The sequence below is a fragment of the Syngnathus floridae genome, chromosome 5 (assembly GCF_059516105.1).
Source record: "Syngnathus floridae isolate MCC-2025c chromosome 5, RoL_Sflo_1.0, whole genome shotgun sequence".
In the NCBI taxonomy this organism is placed as follows: domain Eukaryota; kingdom Metazoa; phylum Chordata; class Actinopteri; order Syngnathiformes; family Syngnathidae; genus Syngnathus; species Syngnathus floridae.
The window spans coordinates 15,644,882-15,668,579 of record NC_142417.1 but is presented as its reverse complement, the minus strand read 5'-3'; the positions used below and the strand labels follow the sequence as shown (position 1 = coordinate 15,668,579).

At 39.7% G+C, this 23,698-nt stretch overlaps 1 protein-coding gene across 3 annotated transcripts in view; it reads right to left on the bottom strand.

Annotated features, from left to right (window-relative positions):
- Positions 1-22,359, bottom strand: part of LOC148398399 (protein crumbs homolog 2-like) — a 49,484-nt gene extending 27,125 nt beyond the window's left edge. For 2 of the 3 annotated variants that reach the window (XR_015858717.1, XM_088376911.1), the window contains exons 1-6: positions 15,786-16,070; positions 9,438-10,133; positions 8,874-9,069; positions 6,762-6,901; positions 6,004-6,189; positions 5,821-5,934 (exon numbers count right to left, since the gene is read on the bottom strand). Coding sequence is in view for 2 of the 3 variants with exons in the window: in XM_088376911.1 (XP_088233037.1) it covers positions 5,821-5,934; positions 6,004-6,189; positions 6,762-6,901; positions 8,874-9,069; positions 9,438-10,133; positions 15,786-15,855 (1,402 nt within the window). In the remaining variant the exon portion in view is untranslated. Of the gene's footprint in view, positions 1-5,820; positions 5,935-6,003; positions 6,190-6,761; positions 6,902-8,873; positions 9,070-9,437; positions 10,134-15,785; positions 16,071-22,240 lie in introns of those variants that run through there. The other variant, XM_088376910.1, reaches the window with a different exon arrangement.
- Positions 22,360-23,698: the final 1,339 nt, after the last annotated feature.

Genomic DNA, 23,698 nt, shown 5'->3' with positions numbered 1-23,698 from the left:
CTTGAGAAACTTGAGATAGAGCAAGAGAAAGGTTTTGACAAATTTGAAAACATTGGAAACCCAGTGAGCACTATTTGTAATACTGTATGACAAAGTTATGTCTTCTAATACAAACACGTCATTTTCTAGCTCCAGTACATGAAGTGCTGTACCATGCTGTACCTGTCAGCCGCCATGGCCCACAGCAAAAACAGAGCAGCAGCAACAGTAACCTCCTTCCTCTCATGTTCCAATGAGTTTACAGCCAAGACACTCACACTCTTACACTGCAAGATGACACAAGTGGCACAACCACGTCCTTCGTGTCTATTTACTCCATAAGATTAAAAAAAGCAAACGTGTCTTTACTCCTCCACTATACTCCATGCAGGCAGACAGAAGTGATTACAAGGCAGCCCTGCCCACCTTTTCTTTTTTACCCCTCCTCCATCCCTCTGTCCCTCCCTCACACCCTGCGCTCCTGACCGTCTGCAGCCCATCCCAAGCTAAGTCATAAGCCGCCAGCTTCCAGCTGGCTCCTGTCAGTATTTGACAAGGGGAATGCATTCCTGATCCCTGCACTGGCCAGGGGGTGCCGCGTAGTTGCAGGTGATCCTGAAAAAGACCAGTAGGGGACACTACAGGCCTATGGTGATATGCAACAATGGCCATCTAGTTAAGCCAACAGAAACAAAAAATTAAAATAAATAAACAAAGTACACACACATACATAAACACACACACATTTATTCAGTTGTATTGAAATAGAGGTTAATATCGGTGCCAAATGTCGATCGGGATCGACAAAATAAAAAAATGGTGTTAGTAGATTGCATCCTGGTAAAATAATAATAATAATAATAATAAATAATACTTTGTATCCACGAAATTTGCCATAAGTGAGTGACAATTAAGTTACATTATTGGCAAGCATTGCAGTACAGCGAGTGTATATGTCATGTTCACAACAGACACAAACTCTTAAGGCAAGTATGCATCAATTTGTGCTGGGCCAAACACGCAACAGTTTGCTTCTTTGTCGATTCAAGTTCAAGTTTTGCAACTCAAGCCACATATTTGCGTGTTTCGTCAACCACGAAAGTTTCATCACGACAGCCAGTTAGTGTCAAGAATTTACTGCATAGATATAATGCGTTCCACACAACATAATTTGATACTGTGCAATACAGTATATTCATGTTGGTTGTACTGTGAGCCAAACTGGCATTAGCATTAGTCAAAGATAGTTTAACTTTGTTTCTTTCAGTAAGAGGAGATAGTATTCTGCAGAAAGTTAAAGGGCCTTAGAGACCCATATTTAAGGGACGGAAAGAGGACTATGAGTAGTAAAGGCCGCTGAGGAGATGGAATTACTCAAATACACCTGATTCAAATGAACAGGATATCAAGATATCAAGTTTCTACAGAGATTGTTGATGAGCTGTGTTAAATCAGGGGTGTTGCAGCAGGAAGACATTGAAAACAGGCAGGATATCGATCTCAAGAGGCCAGGATTCTCAACCCCCAGGTTTAGACACAAACACCTACACGTAACACAAGATATTTACAAACTTTACAATATTGCTTTTTCTCCCGCCACTACCTTGAAATGGCCAGTCCACTTTAACTTGCTACTTTGGCACAGACAGCTGCTTAGTGGTGCATGTTATAGTAGAAGCACAAGACGATACACAATTTAACATTCAAATACGGGGTAGCCATGGCTCAGGAGGTAGAGCGGGTATTGCAGTAACCAAAAACACCTGCTGTCCGACTCCTGCTCGAGCTGAATCATTTGTCATTGTGGCTACATATGGAGTTTACTGCTACCTGAATGTGCATAATTAATGTGTCCATTGTGAGCGCTTTAGTGTGTTACAGAAAAGTACCATATTTTTTTTATTTTTTATTTTTTTTGCTCCTCTTATTTATTTATTTGTTGTTGTGTTATTTATTCATTATTTATTCAGCACGCTTTGTTATACTTGTTTACTTGTTTGTCTGTTGTGAGCCATGTCTTGTCACCGTGGGATAGGGGGGAACGAAATTTCGGTTTCTTTGTGTGTCTTTGGCATGTGGAGAAATTGACAATAAAGCTGACTTTGACTTTGACTTTGATATTAATCAGATACATTATTGTTAACAGCAGATTTAAACAGTAAACTGGTGTGCAGTGTACACATAATATAATTATCCTACTGTCATGTTTGTAAGCCAAAATACAGTAGTATCCTATTCTAATAATAATAAATGCAGTGAAAATCACCACAGCACCCACTGTTATTCTATGCAAATATATTGTAATTCAAAAGTCAGGCCGCAGTTGTAAATAAGAACTTGTTCTTAATTGTTTGCCTGGGTAAATAAAGGTTAAAAAAAATACAGTAGATGATGAGGGATCTGAGGCGGATCACCACCCTCGCAGACACTGCCATGACAATTGAGGGCACCTTCCCGCAGCTCTTCACTTTGAATATGGACATCTACTTTTTCTTTTCCATTGCAGCCTGGTCATCCTGGAAGGAGGATTCTCCCATCTGAGATCTCTTCTCAAGGTTTTTTTATTTTTCCCCAGGAGGGGTACTTTGAGTTTTTCCTTGCCCTCCCAGGAGTTAAGATCAGGGGACGTTGAGAATAATTGTCAATTTTGCACATGTGAAGCCCTTTGAGGCTTGTCTGTGATTAAGGGCTATATAAATAAACTTAACTTAAACTTGACTTGATTCGTAACTAAAATTGAAAAAAACATTTTAGTTGATGAAATAAAATAAAGTACAAACATGTATTTTCAATTAAAAACCAAAACTAACTGAAACTACATTTTACGTTTACAAAACCAACTAAAATTAAGTAGAATTGGCGTGAAAACGTCCTTCTTTTTCTTCTTTGAGAATTGATTTAATACGTGAGCCTTTGGTATTACTGTGCAGCCACTAGGCAGAAAAAAAGGTTGAACAGTTGCCCAAGTTGTAGTCCTCTTAATGTGCGTCGCACAGAAGCAACATCATCAAGCAGCCACCAGACGACATCGCTCTTAGGAGTGGTTTATGCTCGAATGGCTCCCCTGCTTTTGTTATTTAAGTCAGCCCGAAACACATCCCAAAGATAAAAAGTGGTTTAACTTTTTTGGTTCAGATGTGAACAAAACATATCACACAGTATATAAAGAAAGTTGTGAACCATACACCTGGGTTTAATACTTCTCAACTGGAAGTCCACTTAAGAAGTTGGCAACTTGGCAAACAAGGTAGCCTATCTTTATTTGATTTATTCAATTGGGGCGCATACATGCATGCATCTAACTTTGGATTTTTTTTTTTTATTATTATTTATAATGCATTGTGATTACTGTAATTCTGTTACTCTTGCAAGTCTGTCGACTGTGCCTTGTAATGCCAACATCTTCTAACGTTATGTTTTTGCTGAAATGTTACTACACACAACACAACAACCTACGGTAAACATTTTTTGTAAAAATGAAAACTAATACTAAAACAAAGTAAAACTAAACTAAAACTGTTTTGGAAATAACAAAACTAATAGAAATGAACAAAACCATCCTGAAAACTAATTAAAACCAACTAAATGTAAAAAAACGAACTCATAACAAACTAAAAACTAACTGTACTTAAGGTTTCCAGACTATAATAAGCTTGGTACGTGCCTCAACAGTCCTGAGCTTCGCCACACGTCACTAGGGATAATGAACCTTGCACTTTTTATAGCCTAAGTCAAGTAGGTGAGAGGATAGTTTGGGGATGGCTGTGCATACAGGCAGGAGCAGACAATGTGGTGACTACTTCTTGCATTTGAGAAGTCAGTCTAGCACACAAATTTATGAGATTTAATGGGATTATGTTCAGTTCCACATGGAGTGTTCCATTTTTTTTATAGCAAATGCATGAATGATGCATTCATTGAAAATCATCATTTGAAAAATGTTATTGAAAAACAAATATAAATACAAGATTTGCACATACACATATACTTGACATCGTCCTTGTTTTTCAGCAGATTTGAAACAGTCTCCTAAGAAGCTTTATCATAATCTCCTCTCCCCTCCAACAATTGCTTTGTGGTCCTTGTTTAATACCCAAGATGAACATATGGGACCATTTATTGGCTTTGTTGTTTTGCTGCTTGTCCTACTGTAAACCATATGCATCCCCTTCTGTTTGCTGTGGCCCCAGTGTCAAGCTTGTACAAATGTCTTGTTATACAGGACTGTCTCAGAAAATTAGAATACTATTGTGATAAAGTTTTTTTATTTTCTGTAATGCAATTAAAAAAAAAAAGTCATACATTCTGGATTTAATTACAAATCAACTGAAATATTGCAAGCCTTTTATTAATTTAATTTTGGTTTTTAATTGCATTACAGAAAATAAAGAACTTTATCACAATATTTTCTGACACAGTCCTGTATGTTGGTATATTTATTGTGTCATATTTTGTTGGTGCTTGATTTTCTCTTTTTTTCCCTTTCTTTGAGATGTGAGGTTTGTATGGAGGTTACATCATCAGAAAAAATCCATGATCAGAAAAAATGGCCTGTCCTGTTTGAATTAACAATAGAGGGAACAACAGGGTACAACCATTGCAAATCGTTAGTCAATCACTGGCTTGACACATGCTGGTAGACAACGCTACAAGAATTTAGAAAATCAGATCATATTGTGGAAAAAAAATAGCCTTATGTGTTGAAAAAATAACAGCTCATATAAAGGCTATACATTACATTTTAAATTCATTCATAAAGAAAATAACAAAGTTAAGTGATTCAAATTTGGACATATTTTTAAAAATGTTTTAAATATGGAAAATTAGAAAATATCTGCCCAGGAGCTTTGTAGTAGAATATGTGGTTTCACTCATTTGGCTGAAACTTGTTACGCATCTTCTCATTCTTATACAGATACGTATCATGTCCAAAGGTTTGGTATAGTATGGTTGATTTTAGTTGATGCTATATATGATATAGTATTAGATGTAAGGAGAGGATCCGATCTGCCCCCAGTGTGCTGCCCCTGCAATGACCAGCTTTGCTCAAGGTAAATACAATGACAATCATGTGTCACAAAAAAATGCTGAAGTGCATGACCATACTTGAGAGCAAAAGGGTCGATAGATGATATGATTTCAACACTTTGCACCATTACCATTGTTCATGTGGGAAGGGTACAAACACACTAACAAACTCATGTGCACTGAATGTTGGTAGCCACCGATACTGCATTTGAAAGTACAAGGCTGTGGTTATGCCACCTAGCAAACTAAACAAGCAAGCCACACTGGCTGGAATGTAACGGGACATCTAGTGGAAGTGGGCTGCAGAGGCTTTGAAGCCATTCCAAGGCCACGTAAGTAGGTGGGAATCAGAGGGCAGGCCCAAAGGAAGACCACTAAAAGCATGCCAGTGGTGCCAAATAAAGCAGTCAGTTGGCTAGGGCTGAAAAAGCAGGTGAAATTATGGGCTGCCAAATACACAAAAGGTCTGATCAGCCAGTGGTGAGCCAGCCTCAGGTGAGGTTGCCGTTTGAGAAAAGCCCAAAATCCTCAATCAAACCTGGCTGCAAAAGTGATGATGTCATCGAATAGGAGGCACACGATAGGGTGGAAGAGAGGCCTGAAGTACCCTTAAACAGCCATCAACTTTTAACCATTTTTCCCTTGGCATCCTTGAACACTCACCTCAGCAACGTGAAAGTAGCCCTACAATGCAAACACTAGTACAATTCTCCAATCTGAAAAACTAATGATTGATAAGGACTCTTGTTGGTCGAATGATTTCAATACATGTACTACTATAACAGCGAGAAAGGGATTTACAATAGGTCCTACCTGTAAAGCCATCAGAGCACAAACATTGATATGAGTTGACCAAATCCTGGCAGCTTCCTCCATGTTGACATGGAGCAGATACACACTCGTCCACATTCAGAGAACAATTTTCTCCTGTAACAGCAACAGATTTATTCATCTCACTTTGCTGTCAAAACAATGTTAAAGGAAGTGAGGGCTTACCTGTGAATCCGGGTTGACAGTGACAGATGAATCCAGCTGCTTCTTCAAAGGAAAAATTGGCTGCGCTGAGTTCAGGGAGTACCCCATAGTTTTCAATTTCTGAACGTTGGAAGCATTCACCATCATTTTCACACGGGTACTGCTCACACTCATCTTCATCGACCTGGCAGTTCTCTCCCTCGTAACCTAAAAACAGATGAATTAGTTTACAAAACCACGCCATGCTGACTTCCTGTGTGGTAAGCATTATTTGTATGTACTCATCTATAATATTTAAATTAATGTCCAAATAAGACTCGTAGATTGCAAGACGCAATTAAGCAAAAGCAAAACCTTGGTTGAAAGTAAAACCTTGTTTACACATAGTTTGAAAGCCCAACAATGAGTAGGAAGCAACACTTACTACATTTGCATTCATTTCTAGGTGACTTATGTTAATAATCTTGCATTGCCATTTCCACATAATCACACAACCCTTCTCTTTTGACCCATTCTGACCCCTAAGTATTTAATTCTATTGTTGAATTTGATGTATGCGTGAGAAAGAGCCAATCTGTGGAGGTATTAAGCCACATTAACTAGAATCCTTTAATTCGCATGCCATATTGTGTTTTTGTGCCATAAAACTGTGGTGGAATTTCGAGTCACAACTTGATATAAGTTGAATCTATCTATAATGGAAAATGTGGAGAAGAACATGTTAGTATATTTGAGATTTTGCTTTATTAAAAAATCCAAGTTAATGGAAAGTTGTATACCTGGCCAACAGAGACATGTGTACTGGTTAGTCCCCTCCATGCAAGTGCCTCCATGCTGGCATGGATCAGAAGCGCATTCAGGAACATCCTCCTCACAGTTGTGACCTTCAAAGCCTGTGCCCTCACAGTCACAAATGTAACTAAGGAAGAACAAGACACGTGTGTAGAAATTGCTGGTGGCATCAACCTAACCTATGTATACATGTGATCTGTTGTGTCCAAATACTCAGGCCTACTCAGTTTTGCTCAGGTCGAGCAGATGACCATTAAATAAACTACGCAAAGTATTCAACACATTTTTCAGATCAAATATATTGAGGAAAACCCTTTACATGTTTTATTGTATTAAAGTAATGACTGTGCATATCATTTTTGACATTAAATAAAACTTATCAAAGTATACGTTTATGGACCTTCTTTTATACACTAATCATATTTAATCAAATCATATTTAATCAAAAAGTATCTTTGAAGAAATGTTCCCACAGACATGGAAGCACAGAATTGCACAAAATGGCTCAGTAAAACAGAGGAGCAAAGAAGGTGTCTCGCCCACCCCCTGATGTATTACACTGTAATACACTGTAATACTGACAGTAGTTATTAAATAATTACAGTATTTAACTAATTGATTCACGTGTGTTCCTACGGGACACACTTTGTATGACACTTATCTTTCTCACTCACTCAGTCAATCTGTGTTAGGTATTCCCAGCATCGCTAGTCAGTCTAGTCTAGATTCATTAAAATGGCGGAGACAAATTAGGTTAATTCTTATCCCCGGTGAACTCTACAATGTGGCCTAGCAGTGTCGGGGCTGGCACAAAAATTTGATTAGCCTGACAAGGGGTGTATGTAAAACAAATATGACTGATCATCAAATTGTGTTGGTAAAATTAATATTACCATTTCAATGTTGTCCAGTTATACAAACACTACATACGGTAAGTACTTCCATCCATCCAACCATTTTCTGTACCGCTTTGGCCCCTCGGGGGTCACAGGCATGCTGGAGCCTATCCCAGCGGTCATCGGGCAGTAGGCGGTGGACACCCTGAACCGGTTGCCAGCCAATCGCAGGGCACACAGAGACGAACAACCATCTGCACTCGCACTCACACTTAAGGGTAATTTGGGGTGCTCAATCGGCCTACCAAGCATGTTTTTGGGATGTGGGAGGAAACCGGAGTGCCCGGAGAAAACCCACGCAGGCACGTGGAGAACTTGCAAACTCTACATAGGGAGGGTCGGCGATGGAATCGAACCGACACCCTCCTGACTGTGAGGCGGATGTGCTAACCAGGCGGACATGCTAACCAGTGCACGACCGAGCTGCCCGTAAGTAGTTCCATATATGAAAAATGCTTCGAATTATTCCATTAATCCAGTTTAGGACTAATGTTAGGTCAGTTTCGTGATCAATGTGAATATGGTGCTGAGTGGCCCTTGACCCCATATCAACTACAAAAATAAGAAAGTCAGTCATGTGAACCACTACAACACCAATAACATCCATCCATCCATTTTCCGAACCGCTTAGTCCCCACGGGGGTCACGGGCGTGCTGGAGCCTATCCCAGCCGTCATCGGGCAGTAGGCGGGGGACACCATGAACTGGTTGCCAGCCAATTGCAGGGCACACAGAGACAGACAACCATTCGCACTCACACTCACACCTAGGGACGATTCGGAGTCTTCAATCGGCCTACCAAGCATGTTTTTGGAATGTGGGAGGAAACCGGAGTGCCCGGAGAAATCCCACCCGGGCCCGGGAAGAACATGCAAACTCCACACAGGGAGGGCCGGAGGTGGAATCGAACCCGCACCCTCCTAACTGTGAGGCGGACCTGCTACCCAGTGCTCCACCAAGCCGCCGTACACCAACAACACCAATCAATTATTGTAAGAACAGTATATGAACCCTTTTGAATTATCTGGATTTCAACATAATGATAGTCATGAAATAACTATACATTGCATATCTATATTCCACACATTGCTGAGAAATAAAACAGACTCTATAGACCCCTGCAATTTCATTTGAATAAAGTAAAGCCAACATTTTTTTGTACTGAATGAAACTGTATATTTTTTGTGTGTGTTTGAATCCTACCTGTTGACACCATCAATGCACCTGCCATCATTCAGACATGGCATGCTGACACATTCATCAATGTTGACCTCACAGTCTTGACCCTGGAAACCGTCCATACACTCACATGTGTACATGGCAATATAGTCGTGGCAGGTAGCGCCGTTCTGGCAGGGTTGTACTTCACACTCGTCGATATCTACTTCACAGTTAATCCCTAAAGAGATGGAAGTGGGCCAAGATATGAGATTGACAACATAATTCATATATCTTAATACACAGACATTAAAAACCAAACAGGAGTACATTAGATAGAGATCAGCACCACAATACATAAAGATAGTCAGAGTGTGTGTGTGTGTGTGTGTGCGCGTGTGTGCGCGCGTGTGTGTGTGTGTGTGTGTGTGTGTGTGTGTGTGTGTGTGTGTGTGTGCGTGTGTGTGTGTGTGTGTGTGTGTGTGTGTGTGTGTGTGTGTGTGTGTGTGTGTGTGTGTGTGTGTGTGTGTGTGTGTGTGTGTGTGTGTGTGTGTGTATGCATACGTGCGTGCGTGTGTGTGTGTGTGTCCTATTGTCCGATTGACCTACCTTTGAAGCCTTCAGTACAATCACAACTGTAATTGTCCACTTCATCCGAACATGTACCGTTATTTTGACATGGTTGAGAGGCACACTCATTTATGTCCAAGTCGCAGTGGAAGCCCTGAAATCCAGGCACGCAGAAACACTGGTAGGCATTGATGCCATCTTTACAGATGGCACCATTTTGACAGGGAGCAGATTCACATTCATTGATGTCTTCTTCGCAGTTGTCCCCTTGGTATCCAGCATCACACTGACAATGATGTCCAATGTCAGGAATGTCTATACAGATTCCACTATTGTGGCAGGTTTCCTCTGAGCAAGTGGTGACATTAAACTCACAGTATTTTCCTCCAAATCCACGGGGACAGTGGCATGAATAGGCATCAATTCTGTTGACACAGTGCGACCTGACACCTTTGCAGGGGTTGCTTTCACACTCGTCTACATCCTCGGTGCAGTTGACGCCAGTGAAGCCATCCGGGCAGTGGCATGTGAAATTGCCAGTTCCCGGACTGCTGGTGCAGTTAGTGCAAGGTGCCAAGATACAAGCGTCATACAACTCATCGCAGTTTTTGCCCATGTACCACACTGGCTCTTTAGGACAAAGGCACACATAGTCACCCAGATGCTCAAGACACGTGGCGCCATTGTTACAAGGTGATGAGAGACACTTGTCTGCTGCCGCTGTACACAGAAGACCTGTGAATGAAATGACAAAATTACTGAAGATTTAACAATTCAACTTTGGATGCAATGCAACATGAAAGAGATTGATGCACTACGGAGAATAGGTTCTATGCAAAAGCAGAACTAAACACTTTTAGTTGGCATGGCAAATTCCATTCTTCTAAAAGAGAAATTTGATGACTTACTATATTAAATCGGCAAAAACAGACAGGAATAAGTGGTAGCATTCAATACTAGGGTGTGGATGAGAAGTTGTATTCGTGTAAGCTTGCTCATTAACAGTTTTACAAGCTACACCGTCCAATAAAACCATTGTGTGGAGTTTCTCCACTGCACACAAAGATGCACAAAACAGCCATTTTTGTACTGTACACTACTTGAACGTTGACGCATGTTTGTCCCATTTCAGAACTTCAGTGTATTTTGTCCACATGGCATCAACTTTGAAACATCCAACAGTTATTCCACTTTACCAAAGTGCTAATATCCCTAAAATCCATCCAGCCATTTTCTATATCGGGGTTGCGGGTGCGCTGGAGCCCATCCCAGCAGTCATCGGGCAGTAGGCGGGGGACACCCTGAACCAGTTGCCAGCCGATCACAGGACACACAGAGACGAACAACCATCCGCACACCCAGGGGCAATTTGGAGTGCTCAAATGGCCTACCAAGCAATTTTTTAGGGGGGATGTGGGAGGAAACCGGAGTGCCCGGAGAAAACCCACGCGGGTACTGGGAGAACATACAAACTCCACACAGGGAGGGTCGGAGGTGGAATCGAACCGGTACTCTCCTTACTGTGAGGCGGACGTGCTAACCAGTCCCACCGAGTCGCCTATCCCTAAAATGACTGGTAATTTAATTTCAGGAGCACATTCCGATTTCAGCATGTTTAATCAGATAACTACAAGTCCACATTAACAGTTTTACAAACTAGTGACTAATGTCATAAATCTATCTGTTTGCAGGGTTGTTGAAAAAAAACAAGTTGCCCATTAAAGCACAAAACAACAAGCCTTCTACGGTCGTACCATCGGAATGAAGAACCTACTACATTCATCTCCACGACTCTCAATGAGCAGTTTGAGAGCTAGGCATTTTACTGTAAGTGAATGTCTTAACTTTTGGTCAACTTATAGACATCCTCCTCTCATAAGCTGCATTACCATGTGGCTTATATAGGGGGCTACCTGTACCTCTGACCTTTTGAGGTGCTTAGGAACCAATCTGGTAATGAAAGGAAAAAAGCCTATCTTTGGTCAGGATTTAAAGTCTAGGCAGATGGTGTCAAAAGTAAACATATTAGAAGCTTGGTTAAAGTTAGCAGCTGTCTGTGTTGTCTATGAAAGTTACACACATAGTATAACATTTTGTTTCCGACTGTTGGGGTGAGGACCTCACTGATCTCACTGTTGTGGGCATTGGTGACTTTAAATACTGATTAAAAAAACATCATGTCTACCTTTGTAGTGTTTGGTCCAAGAGAATAAATGCATGCTAATATCCTGCTCCAACAGGTGCATGTTTCTGCAGGAACCTGTGCATATTTGATGGAAACACAGGCACTTTGCTGGACTGTTTTAAATTCCCTTGTGAACACTGTTACTATATTCTGATCAAAACTATGCCCATTTATGTCATGTACAGTTTCACAATTTCGCAAAACATCCTTTTGAATTAACACACTGGTAAAATCATTTTGGCACTTGTTGTGAGGAAACATGTCAAAGTGGTGTAGTCTCGAGCCTATCTTTATCCTTTCATCCCTTCATCCGTTTTGTATACTGCTTGTCCTTACAGGGTCACAACTGAGCTGGGCTCTATCCCAGCTGACAAGGGGTGAAGGACTGGACTGCTAGTCAGTCAATTGTAGCAGACACGTACTATACAGTATGAACAAAAGATAATTCAGTCACACCAATGGACAAGTTAGAGCCTTTGATTCAACTAATATGATTGTTTTTGGAATTTGGGAGGAAACCAGAGTATCTGGAGAAATCCTACGCCTGCACATGGACACCCCATGCACACCCCACACAAGAGGGCCTGAGCTGAGATTCCAACCTGCAAAGTTATAATCATTTAAAAAAAACAGGCTTTGCAACTTGTGAAATAACAAATCACATAATCTCATTTTTCAGAAAAAAAGCAAATACAAATTTGAAATCGGATAAACGAATCAGGAACCTCTGCCAAGAACCATTTCACCCTTTCAAGAGCCTTTTCCAATTTGATCAGATTTTACATTTGATAGCAAAAACAACTACAAAAACTCACACAAACCTTTTTTCACCCTGAGATTGGATCAAAAATGCACAAATAATACTTTGACATATTTTTAACACAGATTTGTACACTGAGGTTGTTACTTCAGTAAATAGGTTACTATGAATACGTGGTCATTGACATAACCACAAGCCTTTCATCAAAAGACAGGAAAAGATGAGTTCTTACTCTATCGTCTGATAAAAACACACTTTGATGAGTTTCCACTACATCGACTCAAAATCCCCTCTCTATTACTTTCTTTATCTGCCGCGCCACTTCCCATCAGATGGTCCTCCCCTGCACTTCTCATGCAGGATACACAACGAGACGTAGGGCTACTAAAATTAAGTTTTAATTTGGGAGCTGTGAAGGAATGTGTGGGGCCGCGGTATTTCACAAGTGAACTGAATGCCACCTTGTGTGTTAATTATCTTTTGGTGAGGGTGTCGAATTGTTTATTTTTTTTTCCCTCTTATCTCAGCTTGAAGCTTTAAAGTTGTGTCATTTCCTTCGCCTTGCATCATTTCTTCACATCCTCCTGATATTCCACTTTACTGCCGGGAGATACTCATCTTTAAATGATGCTAAAGACCACCCTGTGCACCTGTACAAAGGCAATATGTCATAGTGACATATACTTTATACTCCTCCACTTGTAATGTCATTGATCTCGAGATAGAGGAGAGCTGACAGTGGCTGCAAGGATCTCCTCACTCTACACCCTTCTATCCAGACCCCACTAACCCCTCACACATTCCAAGGAGATGATAACATCACCCTCCTAAACATAGCCCAACCCCCTGAATCACAAAACACGCAGTAGATCATGGTTATAGTGAGACAAGCTTGATCCGTGGCACTGACTGGTACCACTATATCAGCACAGTGATAACACTCAGCAGAGCTGGTCCCTGCTAGCAGGTACAACTTGTTTGGCGACTGACACAGTCCAGACTACACTGTGTCCTTCCTAGAGATTTAAATTGACCGGGGATTACCTCGCACTGCTGTGCAGAACGGAACATGTTCTCCTATTTGGGTGTATGTTCAAAAATTGGGCAGCTGGCTTCTCCTTTGAAACTAAAATTTATCTTTCGATTAGATTTCTTTTAAGAATATTGGGTTCGTAGTATTATTCATTCATCCAGATGAATCCATCACTGCCACATACAGCACAACTGCATCAGTGGTGGTGTTATAGCCATGGCGTGTGCATCTATGGCTACCAATAAAGCTGGTTCCCATGTTTTTATTATGTGACTGCTAACAAAAAGATGATGGATGAATTATTTTATCTCTTATCTTTATGATTTGCTCATATTCAGCCAAATACTTTAGAACTCATTGGATGGCAATGTCCAGAAGCATACTGTGAAAACAACCAGAGTTTTTTAGGTGAAAATGCAGAATTTTATCCAATGGCCAAGTGAATCAACTGACTTAGACCAATAGAGCATGCATTTCACAATCTGTAGACAAAAATGGAGGGAAAATACCCAAGAACAAGCAAAAACTGAAGCTAGTTGAAAAGTTGGACCTGAAGACAGTACAGGCAGGGATGAAAGGCATCATCTGATGATGTCTATGAGTTCCATACTTCAGGTTATAATTGAATGTAAAAGATTTGGAACAAGTACTAACGAGTTTAATTTGTAAATTTGTCCCATTACTTTTGATTTCTTAAAAAGTGGGAAGCATATAATACAAACTATGTTCACTTGATTTGGATGCGAAGCTGTAAAGCTTAATGTTTGTAGTTGGAATGCACCGCTTGTCTATTTCATTTCAACTGCATTGTGGTGACGGGAATTGTGTTGATATCCCCATTTTACTGGGCTTGACTGTAGCGCTACACATCCATACGTATTCTCAGTTTTAACTAAGCACTTGTCAAACTAAAGATAGTGCATAGCGTACTCTACATTGTAGGTATAATTGCAATACATTGTTAAATATATCTATATTGGTGAATCATAACAACCGAAGAATTCCTGGCAGGTACCCAGTCACAGCAATGGAATCAGAGCCATGATGCATAGACAGAGAAAGCATTTGTGCAATGGGTCACAGAGAGGGGGAAGCCCCCCAGCCAACAAGTTGAGCTCTGAGCCTTTTTATTTACCATCAGACACTGGCAGAACTTCTGGGTTCAGCTTTGTGCGGCTCCAAAGTCTCCCCAGCAGGTGGCTGCTTTGCTTTATCCAAAAATGTGCAAATACTCTGTATCGGTCATGCTTGCACATTGAGTCAGACAGTGGCATGCATGCTTTTGTTCTTTGTGTAAATTGCACGGTCTATGTAATTCCATATCAATTCATACAACACACATGTGGCAACGTGCAGTTAATTCACCTTCAACAATTTCAGATTTACATAACTTGGAAAAATATCAACAATTTTTTACATTAGCTGTTTCTGCTATTTTTTAGCATAGTATAGATGTTTATGGACATTCACCTTGGATCCACCAGTATGTCATTTATTTATCTTTTTTCTTCAGAACACATTCAACTTGGATTAGTCAGAATTGTATGCTGAAAGGATCTAATGCACCTGTGCTTGACTGAGTCATCTGCAGATGGTAGCCATAAGGAGGTTTGTGTTTAGCAGGCTCTTTCCTCAAGGCTTTTGTTCAATGTGATGCATGTTTTTCGTATGGGTATCCAGGCAAACTTTTTCTGCTGTTTTTTTTTTCTATGCAGTACTCTTGTGCACTTAAAATAATCAGACATTTCTAGGATTTATTCATCCTTAATTCCTTCATAGCTGAAGGTGCCAGGTCATTAGCCATGCGACTTAATTCCCATCACCACCCCCATTTAACACTGAGACAAAAAAAATGTGCAGCAGTACAGCCGGACGCTCGGCTCGTTACCATGGTGATCTTTAACAATGCCACCCAGCTCCCTGCCTTCGGTTGGCCACCGTTTAAATGAGCTTCAGACACTGCACACAAATGAGGGTCATGGGGAAAATGGGTCAGCGTGGTATTCAAAAGGTGGAGGGGTCGCCCAGCAAAGTCCCACCGCCAACCCCCGCACACATGCACCATGGGACTAATTTAGGTATTCCAGGGCAAAATTTTACTAATTAGAAGTCTTATTACTAAACTAGTTAAGCCTGCATGCAGACTTTATTTTGCCTTTTACAGTGCCAAAAAGGCCTAGAATTATTATAGTAATGTGATGCTGCAGTGTCTGGAGATGGTGCATCAAAGACATCATTGATGCTTAAAGATATTGGGATTTACGATTTTGAAACCAATTTTAGATGAAAAATCACTAAGAGACCTAAAATGACTTCAACCAAGGAGTTTTTCTTCATAATACAGCCTATGTCGTAGCATGAAAATGACTAATTCTACTTTTGCTAAAGTACATAAATGCGCAGCCTTACCTAGTTTGAACATCATCATGGTGATCAGCAGCGTCCTCTGATGTCTGGACCAAACTTTTCCTAACTCCATGGCAAAGCAGGCTGCCCAAGTTTCCAGTCAGTGTCACACCACGCTGTCACTCCTCAGGTTCTCCATTCAGCACACTGCAGTGCTCCATCCATGCTGTTCAAAGTTAGCTGAGAATGAGGACCAGTTCTTCCATGTCTGAACACTTTAGACACTATTGTTTGTTGTATGTTGTATGTGTTTGAGCAAGTGGCATGTGTGCACGAGTAGTCTCTCTGGGGAGCAAACTGGGACAGAGTAAATCAGAATAATCACCCCAGCAGAGAGTGGCTGTGGGAAAACATGGAATGCACTCAGGACTGAACTCCATCCGCGCGCTCTGAGGAATCAATAAACACAACTCCCCCTCCACTCTTACTCTGACATGTCGTAGCCTGACATTTTCAGATTTCGTTTAATTTTTTACTGCTTTGCAATGCAGAACAATAAATGTATGGAACAAATCAAATATACATGTTATACAAGAATATGTGTCTAAAAAGAGGTCTATTTTCTTGCAGATACAAATTAGTTATCAAGGTGTGCCAACCACAAACACTCACCAAATACAACCTAATAAAATGAGTAATTGTTGTAAATTGAGGCATGAGAATATAGTCATTGTTGGTGAATATAAAGGATGTATGAAATATTGTATTTTCAAAACCATCACTTTTCACTTTGATACACACTTGTGAAATAAGGTGTTTTGCTCAAATTACCTATTAATATTACTCATAATTATTGATAGGCGATAGGTCACAAAGTCAATGCTTTTTCACAATAATTAGGAAACATTCCTTGAAAATCACAATGTCGCATCACTATTAAAACATTTCTAGAACCGATCCTGGGGCTACTCATGCGGTCCTTGGGGGCTTCGGGCGCAAAGTTGCTGAGCCCTGGCATAGAGTAAAGCCAGTTTCAACACTTTATATTGATCAGTAATTTGAAAAAACAACATACCCATGGCCGATAGTATTGATTTGAGCAACAACGCACAATCGACCAGATTTTGACCCACAAGGGTCCAGGCCAACACCATCAATGTACACTATGCTACTTTAATACAAAGTAAGCCTTTCTATACCTGCTTATTCTGTTCTGAATCGAAGGAATACTTTCAAAGAGTTCCAATAACCATTTAAATAATATATAATGTTTTCTCAGGATCAAGCTGTTTTCCTCACGGATGTCAGTATGCACTCCTGGCAGCTTTTGGAGGTGATGTGTGCTCACTAATGTCCACTGACATGTTTTTTCTGGTGCGGCAGCTCCCACAGGACCTGGGCCGAGAGCCCAGTTCAATATTATCACTGTTGGAGTGTGAATCTTGGATCAATGGATCGTTGCTCCATAGTCCACATCAACACCGCCCCCTCCTCGCTTTAGAAGAGGGTGGAGGGATTTATTTGGTGGAGCCGACTACAGCACCCACCTACTCCGACCCCCAACCCCAGATCTTAAGCCCAGCATTAGACTTAACTCCACCCTGCCGCGTTCACGACAACAAAAAAAGTTAATTAAACATTGAGAGAGCAGCAGCCGTTTGGGAGAGACAGGCATCCCCACTTCAACGTCTTCAGCGTGACATGTTAGATAGTGAGGTCACAGCAGTTCCACAGTCCTGAGAGAAAGGCTGTTGCATTTATGAAGCTAATACACAATAGAGAAATAGGCTGGCGGACATGTTGTCTCAGCCAGATTGGTTTTCCACACAGCAGGCCTGAGGAGCTTGATTGGGACAATGCAGACAGAAATGTGTTAAACCTGCACAATGTATTTAATTACATTTTAAATGTAAGCAATAGTGCCACGGGTTTTCAGGCTTCTTCAGAATGAGCAATTGTTTTATTTCAAAGATAAGAAAATACATGTCGGATGATTAAGATCAGCTGAGGTCAGAGTGTGTGCTATTATTATTTTATCTAATAATATAATAATATATGATATAATAATATATTATTATTATTATTATTATTATTATTATTATTATTATTATTATTATTATTATTATTATTATTATTATGAAGCACTAAAGGGTTGCGGACAAACTTTTGACAATCCCTGGTCTAAAGTATTATATTCTTTTTATTTAGTAACTGTACATAACATTGTTATGCTCACTATTTGAGTACTGGAAGCATTTTATACGTTCCCAAATGCTTGATATTTTCTTGCTTATGTAGTTTTTATTCATTTCATTCATTAATAATACTACCAAATGAAGTGTCATGTCTGTCAAGGAATTAGTCTATATTCAATCTATCTATATAATACAATGTGTGCATTTTCATTTTCATTTATTGTGTATTGTAATTTTTACCTTTGTGTGACTTTTGCCCCCTGCATTCTTTGGTCTATAAATACAAAGTCCCCACCATCACATTTTCTTATACATTTTGTGGACAATTAACAGGCTTACTGTGAGTACAGCATGACAACGTTGTTCATGTGAATTGATGTCCTATTCTTCTAGGTGTACTTGTAGTCATTAATCGTGCATCACAAAAGGGTAAGTTTGTTTTGCTAAGAAAGCTGACGCAGTCCTAAACCATGACTCAAACTGACTGCCAACAAAGGATGGCTGGTCCATTTTTTCTTGCGCTGGACAAAAAGTTGACTTCAGAGCAGATCTGTGATTTTGTGTACCTAGTAACTATAATGTTGCCAAAATAACGAAGCAAACTGGGTTATTTGTTGTGATTAAAGGGTGTTTGCCAATGTCTTTGGGAAGTCATTCAAAAGACTGTAGATTAAGGGTTTATATGGGTGCAACCATTCAAACTCAAAATACTCCTGCTACTGGAGTATGGATGTTCTGCTCCAAAGGAAATGAAATATTTTCAATCCCTTTTGATCTGTATTGGTTAATATTTTCAATGAACCTTCAAACCTTGAGAGATAATAGCTGCCAGTACAGTACAGTATGTCAGATTCGAGCTTAAAATGAATTAACCTCTTAAATTCCATTTTGATTTATGTCAGAAACACACAACCATTGGGTTGTGCATGTCCTCGTCTATGTCAGTATTTACACTTTACCCGGGGCAGGGAAAATGTCTGCATCATAATTGTTTGGTAAGTAAATAACAATCCAATGGACAATGCAATTAAATTATATAGAAATTCAGTCATGTCTTAACAATTGACATTTTTAGCATCTTCTTAGAGCTTTTAACATGGGCCACAATTTTTCATCAATGCTAGCATGGGTCCACATACTGTAGGGTTGCTTTCTAACTATATGTATAATAAAAATGCCATTTTACAATGGGACAAAATGCATGTCTGTTGAATATTATGAAGCACAATTCACCAAGCGTTGGATTGTTCACCACCCACTAATAGGGAAGCTGGGATTAGACCGTCGTGATACAGGTTATTTTTACCCCACTCATAATGTGTCGCCGAAATTAGCTGTGATTAGCATCTCATATTTATCATCTGGTATCAGAATAGCTTTGAATTATTTTTTTTTCAGTGTCCAGACATGTAGTGCACTTCGTTGGAGGTCTTTTACAAGTTGATGAAGCGTAGTAACTGGCTGCTAATGGACAACCAACGCTTTTCCATCTATTGAATGGTAATTGCGTTTTATGGCAGTCTGTTATTGCCCATTGAATTGTGTCTGTTCGCAACTGTTAGAGAGGTTTGATTATTCTGATCTATTTAAATGTTTACTTTTAAACGTTTACACGTTTACAGTAGCCTAATGGGATGACTATCAAATTCTGTCTAGTCTTTAGGAAACATCATAGCCAGCATTCCCTACCTTGCACTTTAAATTTATGACTTTCCTTTTTTAAAGTTTTGGAAAGGAGAGTTGCTGTGGGTGCTCAATCCCAACAGTTCCTTTCATTTACTAATCTCTCCCCCACTTTCACACAAACACATGCACACATTCTCCTCCCTCCCTTCCACATCTTCACATTCATTCCTGTCTGGCCCTTTAACAACAATGACTTTTCAAAAGAACTCCAAATGCCTTGTGACCCCTTAAGTTCTCCACGCCTCCTCTGTAAAAAAAAAAAAAAACATATAAAATGCTTCCAGTACTCAGATAGTGAGCATAACAATGTTATGCACAGTTACTAAATAAAATAATATAATACTTTAGACCAGGGATTGTCAAAAGTTTGTCTGTGCCCCTTTATTGGTTCACAACAATAATAATAATAATTATTATTATTGTTATTGTTATTATTATTATTATTATTATTATTATATAATATATATATTATATAATAATAATATTATTATTATATAATACATATATTATTTAATATTATATAATATTATTATATATGTAAATATATTATACATATATAATAATAATAATTATTATTATTATTATTATTATTATTATTATTATTATTATTATCACTGCTTCAGACCACAGACAAATCATAAAACACTTGTGTGAGATGAAATTCCACTTGTTCGAATACTCATCACACGATTACTTTATTTTTCCAGACTATAAGTCGCTCTCGAGTACAAGTCGAACCAGCATAATAAGGAAGAAAAAAATGTATATAAGTCGCACCGGAGTACAAGTCGCACCGGAGTACAAGTCGCATTTTTGGGAGAACTTCATTTGACAAAATCCAACACCAAGAACAGGCATGAACAGGCAACAACAGGCTACATGATACAATATGCTAACGTTACATAAACACAAACGAGGAACTGAGAACGTGCCTGACGTAACCTATTAACAGTTATTCAAATAACTATAACATACATAAATAACACGTTTATCAAACCATCCGTGTCACTCCAAATCATTGCTGAATCCATCGAAATCTTCGTTCTTTGTGTCACTTATAAACAACGTCGCTGCTGACTCCAGAAGTTGTTAGTTGCGGTTCCAGTTATTCCACAGGCCTATATAACTATATATAAACAAAATATCAAATAACTATAACATAGATAACAATTTTATCGAACCATCCGTGTCACTCCAAATCATAAAATCCATCAAAATCTTCGTCCTCGGTGTCACTTAAAAAAGGGACCCTTTTAACTTTCATCTTCACCCTCTTCATTCCCTCCCAATTCAGGCTTTCTTTTCTTTGCTTCACTTTCCTCCTCACCATCACCCGACTACCTTGTAGATTTTTCAAAGAAAGGTGTTTCATCTCTTCCAGGGTACTGCTGCAACATTTTGAGATGATGGTGATCCCCTTGGATGGCTTGACCCTTTTGAGGGCTTCCTTCTGCTTAATGATCATCGAAATTGTTGACACGTTTTTACGGCCATATTGTTTTGCAAGATCCCTCACGCGCACTCCGCGCTCATGTTTTCTTATGATTTATTGTTTTAATTGTAGGGAAATCATCACTTTCTTGCTTTTTGTCACCACTACTATCATTTTACGCCTTCTTGGGTATGACAACATGATGCTGACAATATCCCGACGTGTCACCATCTTGCGGGGTAACCATGATGACGTCGTATGTTGGAAATTACTTCGGATGTTGAGTGAAATATTTGATCAAATTTCTCATCGTATGTTGAAGAATTTGTATGTTGAAGCAATCATATGTAGAGGTTTGACTGTATATGTTAAAAATACACAAAGCATTTGTCATCAATAGTGCAAGCCACTCCAGACGCTACAACAAGACACTCATTAAGTCATGGAGCAATGTGAGTATACCAGATTTGCAGCTATAGCAATACATCACAATTACCCTTACTCATTACAATATTAAAAAGACATTTCGACTGTAAGATGAGAAATTAATTAATATTAGCTATCCCTGCATAGGATGCAACCTAACCTTTGGAGGTTATTAGTCATATAGTTTACTGAACAGATTTATGCCTACCTCTTACACACAATTACATCCTGCTAGTTTGACTCGATTATATAAGCTTAAACCAGCATTAACTTTTCCAAAATGTTGTGTGGAACTGCTTGACATAAAAGGAAAATGATTGTGTTGTTTCTGATGATGCTATGACAATATTGGAATGCCACTGCAATATTTTACAAATAATTTTAATTTCACTCACCATTTTTTGTAATGGATGGTATGTGCGAGTCAAGTAGTTAAAAACAGAGGCAAGGGAGAGCTAGCCAGGCAGAAATAATCAACAACTAAATAAACTAAGTAAATTGTTAAGACCAAACTTGTCAGACAGACAAGAACTGAGGTAAGACAACACAGACGCAGGTACACCATGATGGCTCAGACGGAAGAAAGAGGGTCAGAAATTATCACAGGACAAGACTATCACTGAAATAATGTCAGACACCAAACTGTAAACTTAATCATATCATGACAAACGGAAGCTGAAAATAAACAGCCCGAAACCAGACTGAGACATCCTGCGCAAATCTGTGTTAAAGCGCTCACTTGACAGCTGAAGCCATGACAAGAGAATGTGATGACTTACAGTACTGCAGTTCAACTTCCTCCATGGGTGAATTAGTGTGGATAGTAGGCGTCCCAGTAAGAGGATTCTGGCCTGTTCAAGCATCTTAAAGAGAAGCAACACAAGATCCCTGATCCCTGAGATTCTTCATTCAAAATGACGTTGCCTTGCTGTGGTTCTCCTGAACAAATCTCTTTTGTGACTTGACTAATTGCCCTGGCTGTCTCTAATACGTGATTAGCACAATAAAGTGATTTAGATGTCAACTGGGCCGTGTCACAATAATTGTCTGTCTGTCTGTCTGTCTGTCTGTCTGTCTGTCTGTCTGTCTGTCTGTCTGTCTGCCTGTCTGTCTGCCTGTCTGTCTCTCTGTCTGTCTGTCTGTCTGTCTCTCTCTGCCTGTCTGTCCGTTTCTCTCTCTGCCTGCCTGTCTGTCCCTCTCTCTGCCTGCCTGCCTGCCTGCCTGCCTGTCTACATGAGGGTCTTTGCTTTCTTCTGCCTCTGAATACGATGGTGAACTGATGTCAGACACAAAGTGAACAACACACTTTGTCGTTCATGTTTACATCACAGGAAGGACATGTACAGCTCAAGATCATCCCGAGACCGTCTGTACTTGGGACGAGCAGCTGCCTTCTTATCCAGTCATAGTTTCTCTCTGTATGTGTAAAGAGATTGGCAGACCTCAATCTGTCGTCCTACGCCCTAGCCCTCTGTTTAATGTAATCTTGATGAAGGGTTAGTAAAACAGAGAGACAGAAAGTCCCAGCAGTGCCCCCAAGAGGACCCCCAAGACCTTCAAAAACATCCTCTGTTAACCCTTCATCGCCACCATCAAAACACTTCAAATCTGGCCTGGAGGATGCCCACTCAAATGCTCAAGTAATGAAAGGGATTTGAACCGAGCTATAAGGGATCAAAGCGAACTTCCCCAAGTAATATTTTGAAAGTAAATCTCATAGTAAAACAATGCATTCCACTGAGCCTTTTAGATTGTGTCTGTCTGTTAGATTAACTCTGCCATTACTACAGAGAATTCACAGCAGGGGACAGAAGACAGACCAGACAGGGAAATATTTAGCTGTTCTGGTGGAGCAATCTGAACATATTACACAGTTGCATGCCTTTTTATTTCTTACATATACAGCACTATTGTATTTGGAAACTTGTGTGCGTTTGCAAAATAGTGTGTGAACCAAAGAGTATTATAGATAGATAGATAGATAGATAGATAGATAGATAGATAGATAGATAGATAGATAGATAGATAGATAGATAGATAGATAGATAGATAGATAGATAGATAGATAGATAGATAGATAGATAGATAGATAGATAGATAGATAGATAGATAGATAGATAGATAGATAGATAGATAGATAGATGGGTAGGGAGGGAGGGAGGGAGGGAGGGAGGGAGGGCGGGAGGGAGGGCGGGAGAGCGAGAGAGAGAGAGAGCAGTCCCACTAGTTTGATTAAA